At 47.0% G+C, this 17,571-nt stretch overlaps 7 protein-coding genes across 7 annotated transcripts; 2 read left to right on the top strand and 5 right to left on the bottom strand.

Moving 5' to 3' along the window:
- Positions 1-273: 273 nt before the first annotated feature.
- FPSE_07450 (uncharacterized protein) lies at positions 274-939 on the bottom strand (the record flags this gene model as incomplete). Its single annotated transcript, XM_009260568.1, has 1 exon — positions 274-939. One exon carries the CDS (start codon positions 937-939, stop codon positions 274-276), a length of 666 nt encoding a protein of 221 aa, XP_009258843.1.
- Positions 940-1,283: 344 nt separating this feature from the next.
- Positions 1,284-2,183, bottom strand: FPSE_07449 (uncharacterized protein; the record flags this gene model as incomplete). Its single annotated transcript, XM_009260567.1, has 1 exon — positions 1,284-2,183. One exon carries the CDS (start codon positions 2,181-2,183, stop codon positions 1,284-1,286), a length of 900 nt encoding a protein of 299 aa, XP_009258842.1.
- A 546-nt stretch (positions 2,184-2,729) lies between these two features.
- On the bottom strand, positions 2,730-5,069 carry FPSE_07448 (uncharacterized protein; the record flags this gene model as incomplete). Its single annotated transcript, XM_009260566.1, has 11 exons — positions 2,730-2,737; positions 2,799-2,894; positions 2,950-3,280; positions 3,343-3,667; positions 3,709-3,910; positions 3,967-3,986; positions 4,157-4,256; positions 4,306-4,435; positions 4,554-4,740; positions 4,829-4,949; positions 5,030-5,069. The coding sequence occupies 11 exons, from the start codon at positions 5,067-5,069 to the stop codon at positions 2,730-2,732; spliced, it is 1,560 nt and encodes a 519-aa protein (XP_009258841.1).
- Positions 5,070-6,053: 984 nt separating this feature from the next.
- Positions 6,054-9,224, top strand: FPSE_07447 (uncharacterized protein; the record flags this gene model as incomplete). Its single annotated transcript, XM_009260565.1, has 1 exon — positions 6,054-9,224. One exon carries the CDS (start codon positions 6,054-6,056, stop codon positions 9,222-9,224), a length of 3,171 nt encoding a protein of 1,056 aa, XP_009258840.1.
- An 82-nt stretch (positions 9,225-9,306) lies between these two features.
- On the bottom strand, positions 9,307-10,210 carry FPSE_07446 (uncharacterized protein; the record flags this gene model as incomplete). Its single annotated transcript, XM_009260564.1, has 2 exons — positions 9,307-9,610; positions 9,663-10,210. The coding sequence occupies 2 exons, from the start codon at positions 10,208-10,210 to the stop codon at positions 9,307-9,309; spliced, it is 852 nt and encodes a 283-aa protein (XP_009258839.1).
- Positions 10,211-11,366: 1,156 nt separating this feature from the next.
- Positions 11,367-13,486, top strand: FPSE_07445 (uncharacterized protein; the record flags this gene model as incomplete). The annotated part of the gene is made up of 4 exons (XM_009260563.1): positions 11,367-11,957; positions 12,008-12,103; positions 12,152-12,315; positions 12,367-13,486. 4 exons carry the CDS (start codon positions 11,367-11,369, stop codon positions 13,484-13,486), a joined length of 1,971 nt encoding a protein of 656 aa, XP_009258838.1.
- Positions 13,487-14,027: 541 nt separating this feature from the next.
- Positions 14,028-17,415, bottom strand: FPSE_07444 (uncharacterized protein; the record flags this gene model as incomplete). Its single annotated transcript, XM_009260562.1, has 4 exons — positions 14,028-16,000; positions 16,337-16,562; positions 16,814-17,196; positions 17,349-17,415. 4 exons carry the CDS (start codon positions 17,413-17,415, stop codon positions 14,028-14,030), a joined length of 2,649 nt encoding a protein of 882 aa, XP_009258837.1.
- Positions 17,416-17,571: the final 156 nt, after the last annotated feature.

The raw sequence follows: 17,571 nt of genomic DNA, 5'->3' as shown, positions 1-17,571 counted from the left end.
GAAATTAGTAGATCAGCTTATGCGACTTAGACTATGGTCTTTATGCTATTTCTTTTTGTAACCTAAGACTTAGGAGGTTAACCTTTCTGCTACCCAGCAGACAAGATACTGTGGCGCAGTGGAATGTCATTTTACGTCTCTCTGAGGGGGTTAAAAATGCAGTGAAGGATTCTGTGGCGCAGTCGAAGGACACTTTTCAACACGGACTGTTATTCATTTTACAAATAATGTCTGCCTTTGCCTTTCTTTAGTAAAATATTTGGCCTAAACATATTATGTAAATGCGAAATTCAGCTCCTCTGCCTTGACTGCGTATCTCACTCCCTCGAGTTCCTCAATCCTCTTTAAGTGTTGATAGTAGAAAGGATACTCTCTTTCCAACTCAATATCAACCTCATGTGCCCAACGTGCAAAGACATAGACATTGAAATCCACAGCTGTCAAATTTTGTCCAACAGCAAATTGACTCTGTCTGTAAACATCGTCGATCCTCTTGAACGACTCATGTATAATCCCCCTTCCTTTCGCACGAATTCCATCATGAGCTGATATATCATCACTAAACCTCCCAGGTCGTAGCCAAGCCCCATATCCCAGACCATGCAGAGTCCCCGATAGAAACACCAACCACTCCATTGCCTTGGCCTTCTGGAACGGCGTTACACCCATCAGATTCTCGTTTGGGATCAGGGAGGATGTGTAGCTTAGAATAGCCAGCATCTCGGTGATAATTTCGTTGTCAACGGCCAAGGCGGGGACGTAGCCTCTTGGGTGTATGGCGCGGTATTCGGCATTGGTGAAACTCCCGTCTGCAGCTTCGTAACCATTCGGACCTGGCTTAAGACGGATTGTCGTGAATGGGATTTTATAATGAAGAAGAATGGCGTGAGGAATGAGAGAGCATGAGCCGTTTGTTCGATAGAGTGTTAGTTTTGGCATGATGGTAGTTGAACCCATGGTTTTTGTTAATCAAGGTTAACGAGCTTGACTTGATTCTCAAAGTTTGGTATTCTAGACATGTCCTTATATACCTAATAGCGTATTGCGGAGGCAGTGCCTCGCATTTCTTCAACGTCATCACCACGCCCTTCGGGCTGATATTAAGTCGAGCTGACAAATGTTGGTCAAAGGATTCTGAAGGACACTTGGCATTTTCCACAATAATAAGTCCAATCAAAAGACAAAAAGTAGCAAAATGGTAATTGAATAATTTCGATACAAATTCCTGTGCTAAACTGCGGTTGACCCCTAACCCATTAATAACTATTTTATTCCCATTCCCTTTACTGGATGTGAGCCTTGAGAAGCTCCTTGATCTGCTCATCGGTAACACCCTTGACACCCAGCAGCTCATTATCAAGCTTCTCATATTTAGGAAGACTCTTCGCATCAAAGAGACTTCTATATAAGTAAGCTCCCATGGTAGCCCAGTCATAGATACCCTTGGCGACATTGGAATCCGACTGGGCAGTAATATCATCAATCTTAGCATGCTTAACCTTGAACTCCTTCTCAGGGCTGACTTCCTTAGCAAGCGCGAGAAGCTTTTTCTGCGTGAGAACCGTGTCCTGGACATAAACAATACGGTCCTGTGTCTCCTGGGGATAGGCCAAAACACCGACTACAGCATCGCCGACACTGGCGAGAGTGGTGGTGCTAAACTCGACATTGCCTTCGTCCCAAAGAGTAATCTCAGGCTGGGAAAAGTCGAGGAGGAAGTTTTGCTTGATGCCCCAATCGAGGAAAGCACCGTTGTAAACAAAGGTGTAACTAATCTTGCCTTGCTTGGCAAGATCAATAAGTTTATCCTCAATGGCGACCTTTGTACCAAAGACGGGAAGCTTCCTCACGCTGGGAACAGCGAGGTTTGATCCGAACTCTGAAGGGATGAATCGCTTCACACCCGCAGCGATGGCGGCGTCAATGAGAAGGGTTTGACTAGGGATGACGAGACTACCGGCTGTTGAGACGACAGCGTCCTGGCCTTGGAGGGCAGCGGTGAGAGAGTCAAGAGAATCGTAGTCAACTTGAATGACCTTTGTGCCAGAGGGGAAAGTGCTTGTTGAGTTCTTGCGGGTGAGGACTGTAATGTTGAACTGGGATGAGTTGACGAGGGCTTTGAAGACAGCTGAGCCGAGATCACCTGCGGCACCAGCGATGGCGATGTTCTTGAGAGCAGACATTTTGATATTGTTCAGTGAAGTTGGTGTTTAAGTTGATAGTGTTAATCGTTGCTTGTTTGTAAAGTAGATGATGGTGTGATGAATTGGATTATCTTCGATGGTGTTGTGATATATATACTTGAATTCACAGGGTCACATTATTAATGATGTGCTTCCATGGAAGTATTAGGTCATTACACAGTTTAATCATACCATTGATCGTGACAAAGACACCATCAATGGACATGGCGTATCGATATGCATAACAACCCACTTGGCGACACGCATTATTCACAAGCTTTGCATTACATGAGCATCCCACTTGACTCCAGCCACTTCAGCTTTGGGGAAAGTGGCGGTGCGTGCCACATGCAGGCGGGATAAAAACGCGGGATAGCCGAGTGGGATAGTGTCACCTAGCTCTCGCTATGAAACCTTGTTCTTTTTGACACTTGCTATTATAGGTCTAGTTCGCTCTTTCCATTGCCTGTGAAAGGATTTCCCTAACTCTCTGTCGACCTCTTTCACGGCTGTATCCTTTATTCCCAGGCAATAGGTTCAATGGCTCTACGTATCTGAGAGATCCGGCAGGTTTGGATATGGCATCGAAGATTGACAACATGCCGGGGAGTTTACCTACATCTTGTGATCTGTAGATGTAAGATTTGTTGTCACTTTGACGGGCAAAGTCAATAATATTAGCTGCAAGTCCTACAGCAGCAGCAGTAGACACTACGAATGTAAAGTCAGTATATATAAAGCTTCTTCGACTTGATCCGTTACTCACTTGATGTCCCACTCATCGGGTCACTCTTCTGGTCTGGATGCTGGAACCCCTCACCCAGGACAGCAAAGTTAGGTGTATCACTTCGCGGTTCAGGGTTGAAGCTTGAGCTCTGGTTGCCCAGGTTGGTCGAGTATATACACATAGTTGTAAGATTGTGTCGTGCTGGGAACGCAACCGTACCAGTGTTTTGCCAATTTGCAGCTGCTGCAACGACGAGTGTACCAGCAGCCTTGGCCCTGGTCACGGCTTCATCCAACTCCTTTGAGTAGTCTCGAAATCCAGCAGAGATACTGATGATATCGACGCAGTTGCTGATAGCCCAATCGATAGCCTGAGAGGTGTTTTGGTCAGTACCTGTACTTAGCCCAAGAGTTGGTGAGTATTTGTACAAACCGTGGCCATTCGGATTGGTCCCTCACTGTCATTTGAGTGATCCTCCTGAAAGATCCTAGCAATGAAGAATTTTGCTTCTTCATACATGTCCCCAATAATCTTGGCGCAGCACGTCCCATGCCATGAATCGTTCCATGTCTCATGACAGAAGTCCTTGTACACAATGTCGTTTTGAGTCATGTAACGGCGCTTCACTGTATCATTCAAACCCGAGTCAATGACTGCAATCTTGACCTTTTCATAACGATCATTCCTGTCTGGCTTCATTACTCTAAATAGCTTGTCAAGATCGTCTAGCCAGTCGTTGGCTGTACGTTCGTGCCCACTGTTAAGAACTGTCAGCTTTTTATATTGTCGATTCCCTACTTGCTAATTGGATAGCAGTCATTGGCATATACTTGCCTTTTGACGAAAGTGACTCCTCCAGTCGGCTTGGCGATCCTTTTCCCAGTGAGCGTCTCCCAGTCCGTTTGGGAACTGTAGGGTTGGCCATTCGCATCATGATCGCAAACCGAGATCGTAGATTGTAGTATGTCCAGCTTTTCGACGTCAGCCGCTCTGGAGTTGACTATTTATCCGTTAACAATGCTTTCTCCCCATGAATCACTGTATTAGATGTCATACAGTCGAAGCAGACACAACGCCTAGTATTGTTGTGAGTCAATACTGCACGGTGAGCATATTTTGAGTCGCCCAAATCTCGTAACAATATACTGAACGACATTCGATCTTCCGCTCTGTTACTAGTAGTAGCCTGTGATTCTCTTATTCCATCAGTCCAGCTATATTGAGATTTGTCTCCATTCTGACATACTTGGAATATATGATCTTTTCATCGCAAAAAGGGCCACGCATGGACTTCTCGAACAGTTTCATTTGGGCGGCCTTTAAATAGCGGGCAAAGCATTCCGCTACTATGAATAATGTTATCAAAAGCTCGATCAAGTACGATATGAAACTCACCTTCGCGCTCATCAAAGCCAAAATGAATATCGTAGTTTTGTCTTTCTTCGCCATGCTTGTGATATTGAACCAGAAGCACATCTGATAATGTCACAAAGAGCCTACCAAGCGGATTGTTTTCGTGGGATATCTGCGTTTGTGTAGTAACTGCGACAAGTTGAATTAGCGAACGTCCACAGAAGTAGATTTGAGTTTGAGCTACCATAAACACTCTTTTCATCCGTATGAGTTACAGAGTTCCTAAGTACAATGTGGAAGTATCTGTCGGGAAACGGATACCTTGATGCTGGATTGTCCGGAGATTGGCGTGTAGGAAAGTTGGTAAATATGTTGTAGTGCTTCAACACAACATTTGAAGGGGTGTTAAGAGAGCGCTTAATCCCTGCCGATTCACACATAACAGTGCGTATTTTAGAGGAAGGGAACCACCAGTTACTTCATCATGAATTAGTCATTGTCCGAGTATGAACAAGGTGTCTGTAGTCTATAACAAGCTCAACAGCCGCACCACAGTCATACTCACGTGTGGAAACTCTCCAAACTCGCTGAACTCATCGCCATGGGTTGACTGCTGCCAGGCGTATCATTAAGGGTCATGCAGGCTATTCCAATTTCATCTGCCAGGCGTTGGATACGACCATGGTCTAAGAATTGTCAGCCTCTGAAAGTACAAAGGAGGTAGAAGGTCATTTCTACAGAGAAGTGGAACATTTAATAGTCTCACTACGACTGGCTTGTTCGACCTCAACAACAAGATGCTCCATTGTGGCAGGCTGTCCAACCCGATCTCTTCTTCAAGTAGACCTTTTATAGGGCTTACTGAGTACTGCGTCAGTTCAAGATACCTTTGCAAATCTGGCTTGACCACTTACAGTCGTATTGAAGGTGGGACGTATGTGGTGCATCATCACAACAACAATGAAATCTGACGCCCCTCCTTATCTTCTTCGATGTGTCACAGATACGAGCCCGTGGACAAATAACTTTGATGTTGAAAGATGGATTGGATAGTTCTGCCACCGTGAGTTCTTCATGATTTGTAGTGGGACGCTCAATAGACGGAAAAATCTGGGTTGCCGCACCCAGTACATTTTGCGCCAGCGCATCGAGGGCCATTTTCTCAACCTCAGCCTGGCTGGTTGCGGATTGACTTTCCCTGATTAACGCTTAAGCGACCCTCTACAAATATACCATGAGGGGTACGTACAAGGAGAAGTCAGTATTCATTGCCAGCCCTTCGAACTGCGATATGTCAATGATGTGGCTCTTTCTAGCAACTCTGATGGAAGTGCACCGTTTTTCTCGCACCTTGTCGCGGGAAATGTCGTGCCGCCGAGATATAAAGCGTTTTCAGTCTGAGCGGTTACATGCCAAGCTCGGCTTTGCTGACCATAATGGGACGGGATCGATCGCAGGGTTTTCTCTGAGCCAACAGATACCAATATCAATATGGAGTGGTGTGGAGTTGAAATCTGACATGCATATACGGAGTAAAATAAGGCGCAGGCCGTTCACCAAATGGTCGATGATGGGGGCAGGATCTGCAGCCAAGTGGTGCAGCTGAGTGGTGAGGCAGATTAGTGACCGGCTGAGTAAAAGATGAATTGTCCCCCGGCGAAAACCAATGATTAGAATAAGTTCCATCGATTATCTAGTTTTCTCAGTCCACGAGCCAACTCTAACACAGTCAACATCTTCCCTGAAGTCTATTTTCCAAACACCATACGTAGGGCAGTTCGAATCCTACCATGTCCTGTCGTCATGTTCCTACCAAACGCCTTCATTCCGGCGTGCTATTCTCAGTCCCGGACGCGCCGCAGCGTTTCCCTCCTGATGAATTCAGTTTAAGTCCCAAAGAGCAAAAGCCCGATAATATTCGAAGGAGGACTCCCGATACCAGAGATGTGGACGCTGTCAATGACATTTCCCCTCCCAGCTGTCCTATACCGGAACACCAAGAGTCTACGGATATTGCAATGTTCTCCACCTTCATAGGCGATTCAGGCTACAGAACATCTTCCAATTATGGACATAGGGCGGACTTTGTGTCCCCAAAACAGGTCAAAGCGACTGTCTGTCTCCCTATACTCAGGGTTGTCTCAACTACCATGATTGAGGGAACACTGGCCCACACAACACTCATACAGAGCTTCCACAACCCTTCGCAAGCTACAATCGAGGAGGCACGACACACATTCCCGTTGTACGATGGCGCCGTTGTTACAGACTTTGAGTGTACAATTGGCGACGAGCGCCGTCTCCGAGGAGTCGTCAAGTCAAAGGAACAAGCCCGCCAAGAGTACAAGAAAGCAGTACAGGAACAGGTCAAGGTAGCTGCACTTCTCGAAGAACAAACACCGGAAATATTTGAAACTTCTCTTGGCAACATCCCTCCTCAAACAACAGTCGAGATTAAAATCCTTTATGTTCAAGAGCTCAAGGTAGTCATGATGAAAGGCGAATCGACTGAAGGAGTGGTATTTGTTGTTCCAACATCTATCGCACCACGCTATGGCAAGTCCCAGTCAGCATCAGAAGTTGTCTGCGAGGGGCTGGATATCAAGATTAAGGTTTTTAACGATGGGAAAATCAACCCTGATGGTTGCCAGGAAGAATCAGGTCATTTGGTGTTCTATGATGGGCCGCAGGTGATGGAAGCTCCGCAAAGTGGCAATGGAGAGCAGCCCCTCAGGGAATATTATTCCTGGGAACACCATTCCGAGCAAGCCAAAATGAACAAAGACTTTGTCTTTGTCATTCAAATGCAAAAGGGTCATGAAATGCAGTCTCAAGCTATTTTGTGTCCGCCTGATGATGCGGGCATGGCTGCCATGATGGTGAGCATTAGGCCAAATGATTTATTCCGGAATGCTATTATTCCCCAGTCATTCTCGGGAGAAATTCTATTTCTGCTTGATCAGTCAAGGTCGATGCAAGGACGTACACGCGGCTTTAACGGGTTGAGGAAGATCGATGTGCTACGGGAAGCAATGTTGTTAGTCATCTCAGGTCTTCCCAAGACGTGTTCTTTCAACATCATCTCTTGGGGCTCAGAAACAAGGGCAATATGGGAACAGTCCAGGAAACACTCACCTGGTAGTATCAACGAAGCTAGAGATTATATCTCTCAAATCGATGCAGACTTGGGCGGTACAGACCTTCTCCGGGCGTTCAAATCTACAGTTCAACGCCGGCGAGACGAAAGCAACTCAACACAGATCGTCGTTCTTACAGATGGACAATTGAATGCGGATAAACCCATGGAATTTGTCTGGAAGACACGCCAAGAACTACAGAACAAAATCCGGTTCTTTGCGCTAGGCATTGGTCGCAATGTACCTCATCGTCTGATCGAGGGTATAGCAGAATTGGGAGGTGGTTTGGGCGAAATTGTTGATACTACCCAAAACTCAAGATGGCACAGCCGGTTGAACCGACTTCTCAAGTCTGCATTAGAGCCGGACAGCTGGGATTGCGATATTGATATCGGTCATGGTTTTGAACAAAATAGCCTGATGGACGTTGGGTTCGACAGTGATATCCCGGATATACAACGAGTTCCATACTTCCAGGCTCCTCACACCATCGTCACCCTTCACCCATTTAAGTTCACCTCAGTTTTCTTCCTGATAAACGTCAAGGATCGTGGCATTCTGCCCAAGGAGATCACAATTGTCACCACAACGGAAGGAACGAAGAAGAAGACATATAAGCTCCCAGTTAGAGAAGTACCGGCTGGAAATAAAGTAATGCATCGACTGGCAGCCAAGGCTGTGCTGATGGATCTGGAAGATGCAGTCAAGCGAGAGTCCTCTAGCTCAGCCCTCGTTGACCAAAATGGCCAAACTATCGGTACGAGGTACTCTGTCACCAGCAAGTGGACGAGTTTTGTGGCTGTTGCGCAGGACAAGCAAGCAACTACTACACAGAGTAGTATAGTGGAGCACTACAAAGCTATGTATGACGGAGTCGACTTCAACGAACTTCTTATCGCTATAAAGCTAGACAGCGGTAATGGTTCTGTTGCAGACGATGATTCTGATAGCGCCCAGCATACGAAACGTGGCTCTGTTTCAGGCTCGTCGATTCCTGAGGCCCCGGAGGCCCCCGTGTTTGCATCTATGCACAGTCCCCTACCTTCATTAGCACGCTGTTCATCAACATCAGCACGCTATCCAGTAGCAGCACCTTGTCTACCAGTACCAGCATACTCTCAAACAGTATTAGCACACTATTCACCAGTATCAGTACGCCCGGATTCTGCCTACAGAAGAAAAGGTAGTAAAAACATTGTTGCGTCGCCATCTCCAAAACCCATTGATCCTCTCAACTGGGAAGTTGCCGTTGAGCACCAGAATGGACAAGGCCTATTCGAGCTACCTGAGTCGACGAAAGGGTTGCTACATCTTCACTTCTGTGCTGGCACGGCACTCGTCGCTGTCGAAAAGCTTAGAAAAATTTTGCACAGTCAAGGAAAAGAGCAAGAGGTGTCTAATGCAGTGCTTGTAGACACGATCATGATCATCCTGTGCTATCAGACACATCTAGCTCTCGATGAAGATATCTGGGATCTCATGATGGAAAGGGCACGAGATGCCATTACAGAAATTATAGGGCTGGAGATTCTGGAGGCTTTGGAGGAGGTCCTCACTGCAGCTATGACGCACAAGCACTACACGGCTGTGACGGGAGTAGATGGTAATGAAGTTGGAGGATCTGCCGATGGGGAAATATGCCCCGTCTGTGATATCCGGTGGCAAAGTCTACGAACATTCTTTTGTCCTTTTGACCATGATCCTGATACGATTCATGTCTTCAAGGAGTGGGCAGAGCTTTGGGAGCATCAGAAGCAGACTGGACATATGGTTTGTCCCAGGGATCCTGATGCGAATTGTGAAGGCAAGCCTACAGTTCAATAACTGTCAGCTTAGAATTCAAGATTGGTCTAGAATGTAGGAATTCAAATCGTAATTTCTTATAAACCAGGGAATGGTATCGCGGTCATGAGATAAACTGTTCGTTCAGCACGATGGCCTCATCCAGGTCATTGTCATCAATAATCTGAAACTCGTCCATTCCTTCACTCTGCAGAGCACTCTCAACATCTGCATCACCCTCCTTATCGTCAAATGTGGCTCGCCTGGTATATGCGGCAACAGACCAATCCCTCACCAAAAGCCCCTTGTGCACTTTTGCAAGTCGAATAGCCCAGATAAAATCTCTCGTGTAATTCCCAGAAGCGCTTTTTGAAGTAGCCCGCTTGATATTTGTAGTAGCTGTCAAACTAGCAAGACCAAAAGCGTCCCTATTAGAGTATTGGTTAATATTTTCCAATCAATTGGTAAGGTAAAAATTACAGTTGTGGGCCAACGTCAACAACTAGAGCGTTTTCTTCTCTCGTTTCTCTTGTCCCGGTGCGGGCAACCTTGATGCCTGTAATCATGAACATGGACCAAAACGGTCTGCCATTCACATAAGCTTTCAGCTCTTCCCGATCTAGACAATTTTCGATATAGCTCGCGGTTGGCTGGACCGTATACGTGTCAAGCCGATCATATGACTCATGATTTTCAACGGTTTGCATAAAGGCAGTTTGTAGGCTTGCCTTGACGGTTATTCCAGCGGTAGCAAGTACTGGTATACCGGCAGCAAGGGTAATTCCTGGTGCGTGTGTTGTGCTGTCATTCCATGAGAAATTGAGAACAGTGTTTCTGTGAACGGTCATCAGGCGAGGAAAGGGCAGAATGGAGCCACGGTTCAACGGAAAGTCGAGGTTTTTAAGACCTGAAACATAGTGGCCTAGGCATATAGACGCCTCCAAATCATCTCCGTCGCCGAGAAGGATAGTATCTTCTGGGGGAGGGTAATGATCGGTTTGACGTAGCTTGAACCAGACTTTTTCCATTTTGTCTGTTTGGTAGAAAATGTAGGAATAGCTTGCAGGTATCCAAATGCTGGTCATGAACCGAATTTAGAATGGGGCCAGGTCATCTCTGTTTGGAGGCCTGCCATGCAGTGTACCCCCAGCCAATAGTGTGATAGAGCATCGAGATGACACGTTAACTTGTACAGTCTCAAGAGACTGGTGTTGACTCTTAGTTATAGTCTCCGAGATGAAGAATTCAGAGACTTTGACCCTTTCTATATCTATAGTCTGTGATTTCGATATGCGAGTTCCACTTCAAACTCTACCCCCATCCCATTCCATCAGGCCTGCCACTCACTCCACTCGCTTAGTTACTCCCACTCTTGGATAGAGAAAATCCCGCTCGATTTCAGCCACTTTGACATTGGGGGAGTGTGGCTGCGTGTGGCACAGACAAAGCGGGATATTAATACGGGGTAGCCGAGTGGGATAACAGGCCATGTCTTGTCTTCGCTCACTAGAAATATCCCCTTTTGAAACCTTGTTCCTTGAATCGAGAGTCTCTATTGGTTAGAGCCTCTACCCCAACCGCGGACCCCGAATGGGTATCCCACTCTCCCCCATCGGCCATCCCACTCACGATTACCAAGTCAAGCCTCAAAAAGATTGATGATTGATATGCAGCAAATGTACGTAACTTTTGCTGCATCCTTTGTTTTGCTTCCTTTTTCTCCATCCATACACCGAGAAATCCCACTCGGTCGGTCTGTTCTCACGCATAAGCACAACCGTTTGTTGGTTCTTTGCATGTCTATGTCTAAAACATATCCACAGCCATGGAACTATCCCACAATCAAGTCGGCACGTCAACGACAGACTCCAATAATAGGTTCGGCCCTCTATGTGGGATCTCCGAGACACATACACGAGCTAACCAATTACCTATCGACATCCAACAGATCCTCTGCAGAACCGACCCCTTCACGCCATGTGTGTCACTGCGGAAAGAGCTTTATCAGAAAGGAACATCTGAGGAGACACCAAGCCACACATGGCGAGCGCAATTTCATCTGTCCCATGTGTCAGCGCTCCTTCACCCGCAAGTACGTCCCTACCAACTCTATCCAATCGTCTTACACCAACCCTGACTCTTTTATCTAGTGACTTGTTAAGACGTCATCTCGCTCGCCATGACATGCCCACAGCGCCCGATCCTCGACGAGGACGAGCCTGTGACGCGTGCCACGCTAACAAAACAAAGTGTGACGGTGGTACAAAGTGTACCCTGTGTATCAAGCGAGGTATAAGCTGCACCTACAAGCATGCTTCTAAAGCAGGCAGCAGCAGGAGTAGCAGGAGCCCTGTCGAAGATCCTAACCGAACAGCCTCTCGTCCTGTGCCTGTCCACGAAATCAACACCCCTTCCTCCATCACACCCCCTATAGCTCTTGGCACGTCTCAAATTTCCCCAGCCGATGAAATCAAGGCTGCTTTCAAGCGTATCTCGAACGATGTGCGGACAGGCAAAATACCCGTCGGCGAACCTACAACTGTTCCCGCGCCAGACCATCCATGGATCGAGGCCAACTCACGAGAATATTTCGGCCGAATCCATGAGGCCTGGCCTATTCTCCATGCCCCTTCTTATACCATTGGTATGGAGGATTCTTTTGTCATCGCGACCTCTGTTGCTATGATAAGTTGCTGGCTGAGAAGTCCGGATGAGTATGGAGAGGTGGTGATGGAATTGCATGAGACTATTATGAATACATTATCACAATGGATAGTAAGTTTGCATAACTCACTCATGAGAAATGTAATACTGACGAGTACAAGTCAAATACGATATGTCGACATGAGACAGAAAAGCCTTGGCCGATAGAAGCATATCAAGCTTCTACCATCCAAATGATATTTGCCCTTTACCATGGTGTCAGTACATCTCTTCGTGATTTTGTTTCACCTACTGACTGCAACTAGGACAAGAGATTAATCGCAAAAGCATCTCTTTTGCGTGGTACAATGATCATGTCAATGAGAGAAGTCGATTTCTTCAACAGCGACGGCTCATCAGAACAACAAAGACTCTATTACCCAGGGACATTTGTCCCATGGCTAATGACTGTCCGCGAGAAATGGAAAAGGTACATATATCCCTCACCTCGAAAAAAATCGAATCTCTCTAACATATCCAGAATCATCGTCTCGATATACAAAATAGACGCCTACTACGCCCTAGCCCACTTCCAAGCCCCAACCCTCTTCAGAGAAGAACTCGACCTCACAATGCCCGCCACATTCACCCTCTGGAACGCCTTCGGTCTAGACATATTCTTCCAGCGTCTTCCCTTTGAACCAACCGATAGATCAAACTTTAAAATCACGGAAATCTGCGCCAATCCAAACACACCCGCCAAGTCTCTTTTACTCTTGGAAGACGTCCACCTCGCGTTGTGCGGTCTATCACCCGCGATATGGAACCACGCGCAAATCGTGCGACGAAGCGCCGAAGCAGGCCGTTCAACGCATAATTCTACAGCATCGTTAGGATGGCAGCTAGAAGCGTGGAAAGCGGACGTGGAAAGAATACAGCACCAGTGTTTTCAAACGTTTCACGGTGCGGGTATGGGCGACTTTCCCTTCAAGGCGTACATCGGAGACTTTGAGGATAAGCCTCCGCGGGCAAAAGCCGCTGCCATGGTACACATCAAGTGTTTAGCTTCGGATTGTTTCATGATTTATCACCTACAGAGTCTCCAGCTATACTCTGACACGCGGACGATCAACTCCGTTGCAAAGGCCCACACGTCACCTATCCTCACAGACCGCGAACCCACCGTGCGTCCTTGGCTGCAAAAGCTTCACAGCCAACTAAGTCTCTGGACGAAATCGCCCGAAAGCCGAAAAGCTGTGCTCCACGCCCTAGCGGTGCTTCTAGACTGTGAAGCAGCTTTGGAATCCAACTCTCCTCAGACGCAATCCATCGACCCAACAGCTTACCTCGCCATCTCCACGAGCGCTTTGGTAGTATGGGCGTGGACTTTGTTCAGTGAATCAGTTTGCATGTGTGTTCCTAGTCTGAACCACATCAACATCGGTGTCGATCCGCCAGATCTGCAAAACACCAACACTGCAAGGCTGGAAACGTGGATACAGGCTGATGGGACAGCGGCGGTGAATAATATTCCGCTGTGTAGATGTGTGGTTAATGGATGGACGGCGAGGTTCAATGCTCTTTTACCACTGGGGAAAAGACGGTGGGGATTGTGTGATGAGGTTGCGCCGATTTTGAGCTCTCTTGGTGCTGGTAACTGAGAGGGTCATGATTATGATACCCTGTTCTTTCTCATTATATATGTTTATGTTTTGGGTTGTATTTAGAACGTCTGTACATTGCCGTTGATGTAGAACGCTCATTGTTTGAGTGCGTATATATAAAGCATTTATACACATTTTGAATTCTGTTGATATTCAGCTGGGTGAGTTACGATGACTACGTTGGCCTCCTGGATGTTAGGGTACAAGAATAAACAGTCTCAAGGCTGCTGTCTTGTTAGCATAAGCTGATCTACTAATTTCGTCCCTTATCCTCTTAGTGACCAATGTTTCTGATACCCAAGGTTTGATTAAACGTTTACTCATGTCACATGTATATAGAACACATTGTCTTTTCATATAAATAACTCAGTATATCAATCAATTCACATGCTACGCAAGGTTCTTTAAAGAGAGTGAAGAAGAGTAAGGTAAAGCTGGGCTAACATCCGTTTCCTGCAGCGTATCCTCCCAAGAGCTCCAACCAGTTTCTTGTAGTTCTGTTCCACCGCAAAACGGGAAATGCTCTCACAATTCGTCGTTAATTCGATCCGTCATCTGCAACACCTCTCACCTCTGTGGACAGCACATTCTGGTGAGCTGTGCTCAGAGCTAGGAGTGCTGGTGCCGACTCCATGCGGACGTGACCAGCCAAGACGGCTTGGCCAATGGATTGGCGGACTCGTAAGCCTTTTGACTGTCGCTGAGTCCCGTGGAATAACTCCGTTCTGAGATCAATGCTCTGCTGGGCGACCTTCATCGAGCGTTCAATGATGGGCTGGCAGCCTCGACTGGCAGCCATGCAGAGGAGCTCATTGCCCCATCCTTCCCTGACCAAGATATCGGGGATGCCATCGATGATGTCAAACGCACCATCCCAATTCTGATAGTAAATTTTTCTGGAAAAGCACCACGAGTCGGTGATCCGGCGGAAAAAATCAAGATTCTGAAGATATCGTGCAGTTCCATATCCAAAAAACAACATACGAAGTCTGCTTAAATCGCCCCATTGAAGAACCTGGTCAACAGCAAGCATAGCTGTGTTGGGCAAGAATTCGGGAGAGTCAAATTGGGATGTTTCAAGCATCTTCAATAGTACCTCTTCTGATCCGTAGAGCGATGTGATGCTTAGGGGATCGTATAAGCTGCCGTCGAACTCATATCTTGCCTGAAGTACACAGTCTGGTCGACTGCTTTGGCTGGTCCAGTTTTGCAACCTAGTCGAGTTTGCTTGACACAATCTTTCAACACTTGCTAGATCCGGGAGAGGTTCTTCTGTAACAGATCCGAAATGATCCATCCAGTGGCAAGATGCGTAGACGAAGAACTCGCCAAAGCCGCGATCCGCTGGATCATACCGGGGCATACCCTCCTCCCAACTCTCCCATGAAGAATCGGACGTAAAGGCAGCCGTGCCATTATCGTCGCTAAATAGATCCACGTCTTGAGGCAGTTCCTCTACAGCAACTTGCTCATCGGAAAACAAAGGAGCATCATTGATTTCGTCGAGAAGCAGGTATCGGACGCAGACATTGAGGATGATGTTCTCCAGCCGTGATGTAATAGGCGAGCCCACAGGGAGTATTTCCACATTCTGAAGCCCAGGCCGTGTCAACGCCAATCCATTCAAGACGAATTCCTTTACTGACTGGTGGACAACCATGACTTGGCGTTTCTTGAGATCGTTGAAATCGACGCCAGAAATGAATGGTCGAATGAGGGACATGACACGCTGATCATCCACTCGTCGAGCAAGCTCAGCAACGGTCGTGACACATGGAGGGGCTGTACTCATTGCAACCGCCCACGCGAGTTCGAGGATGCTTAGCCGTCTGCGAGCTGCGCAAAGGATTTCCAACGCTGTAGCCGCCACATTCTGGACCCTCGGTTCCTTCCCAGCACACCGACTGAACAGTCTGGTGTAAAGGTCCGAGAGTTCTCGTGGTAGTGGCATACTGTCTAGAAACTCATCCATGCTGCCAAGTGCCTTGATGTCCTCGGCTGCAATAGCTGCAACTGCCATTTTCGTCCATATAGCACTTCCGTGCGCAAGAGTCGAAAGTCTCTCTACCACGAGCTGTTTGACGCCTGGAGCTAGAGAAGCTAGTTGTATTTCGACGGTCGTCTCAGCGATGATCTTGTCTCTTTCCGCATCAGAGCTGATGTGAATCTTTGGAAACTCGTCCAACTGATTAAGTATGTCCCCCCAGGGACGCGACGATAGCACAACCTTTAATCCCGATGTCTTTTGTGACAAAGTCTGTAGTGATTTCAGAAGTACCTTCTGAGATTCAATGTCGCACTCATCAAAGCCATCGATTAGTAGGAAGAGCGGCCGATCGAGCTCTTCAACAGTCCTCTGAAAGAACCAAATTAACTTATGGACGTCGGTCGAAGGCGCAAAGTTTCCAGTACGCAGGTCTTGCTTATACCAATCGAAAAATGTCTTTTTCAACCCTTCACATTGTTCGAGGAGTGAGAGGATCAAGGAAGAGAATATGTATAATGCATTTCCTGTTTCGTCATTCTGACAATAGTGGTGTAAAATTATTGGTCGTGGCAGCTGATGCTGTTTTCTCTGACAAAGCTCATCGATAAGAAAGCTCATCGTGACGCTTTTGCCGCTTCCTGTGTCTCCAAGGATGACCAGTTGCTGAAATCGAATGATCCATACCAGCTTTTGAACTCCGGCTTTTCCAGTAGCCATTCGCAAGCTGAATCAGCTCGAAGGGACTTTAAATCGACATGGTGACGACTTTGCTGGGACAGGTTGTCATGGCCCAGCCATTGAGAGACTAGGCTCGATTAGCAAAGAGGTCTGGAGTTGCAACTGCAAATAAAGTGACATACTCTTTTCGTTGTAAAGCATGGCTTTGATATCTTGAACAATATCGAAAGTGACTTTCTCCACAACTGCTCGGAGATGCCCAGCTTGCTCCAGAACGTCTTTAACGATAGCTGGTAGCGTGCCGGCATCTGACAGCACGGCCAAAACTAGCCTGGTCCTTCTCTGCATCAGAAACTCGTAGGCTGACGCATAGAACTCTAGAAGCTTCTGATAGACTGATACGAGTGCCTGTATGCTATTAGAGAGCGTATTCTTGGAGGAAATGTGAATCAAAGCGGCCAGACCCTGTGAATATCTGCTCTATCTTCCCTTTCGCCAAGTGTATCACAGTCGTCAATATAGGAAATCTGCTCCAGCATTTTCCCAACCTTTTTTGCAAAATCAAGGTCGGCAGTGGAAATGCTAATAGCAACCTTGATACGGTCAGTGAGTCTCAAGATGCAGAATGATCCCGCTGTGGGCTTTGGTGCAACACTCACTGCTGTAACACCTTTCATAACGCCAAAAACAGTAGAAGTGACGGGTTCAAAGGCAGTCAAGGGCGCTGTTAGGTCTAACGCCAGCTTGAAATGTTCCAATGGAACCTTTATAGGGGTCAAATATCTTGTTCCCTTCCGGAATGCGGATTCTTCGGTTGCGTTTTTGTCAACTCCCTCAAGCTTTTTGGAATAGCTGTTGGATGCTCTCTGCCTCAAGAATGGCAACGTCCACATATTGACCCATGTTCTGTACTGCCTCACGGTGGGCATTGCTCCAAAGGTCTGAAGGGCCAATGACCCCCTCGATATCGGGTTGAGGTGTAGGCACGATTTGGGTGGTTGAATCAGAGATGGAAGCGGCGGCTGAATAAAGCGGACCAGGACTGTATAGGTTTGCATAGCTCAGTTACTGAAGCCCTCAGGGGAGCTGCGGGTCTGACCTACTAATCTGCAATAGCACTAGCACTAGTACTGGTACTGGCACTAGACCTAGCATCTACCGAAATCCCAGAGCTAGATCTCTCATTCCACTGACGGAAGTGATGCAACCGTCGGCGGAGTTTAGACCGAACGCCTTCCTGTGGCAGGCTGTTGGACGACATGTTTGTGATTGAAAAGTTGAGATAGAATCTGTCAACCAGAGCAGTTCTCTGCGCATTTATGCAATCATTAGAGGAAGAACAAAGAAAGGCCCGTGTCACAGGACTTATTAAAAAGTGTTGGTCGTGACGTCAACTTGTTCAACCCAACGAAGCAAA

The sequence above is a fragment of the Fusarium pseudograminearum genome, chromosome 1, assembly GCF_000303195.2.
Source record: "Fusarium pseudograminearum CS3096 chromosome 1, whole genome shotgun sequence".
Lineage (NCBI taxonomy): Eukaryota > Fungi > Ascomycota > Sordariomycetes > Hypocreales > Nectriaceae > Fusarium > Fusarium pseudograminearum.
This window is presented reverse-complemented; position numbering and strand designations above follow the sequence as displayed.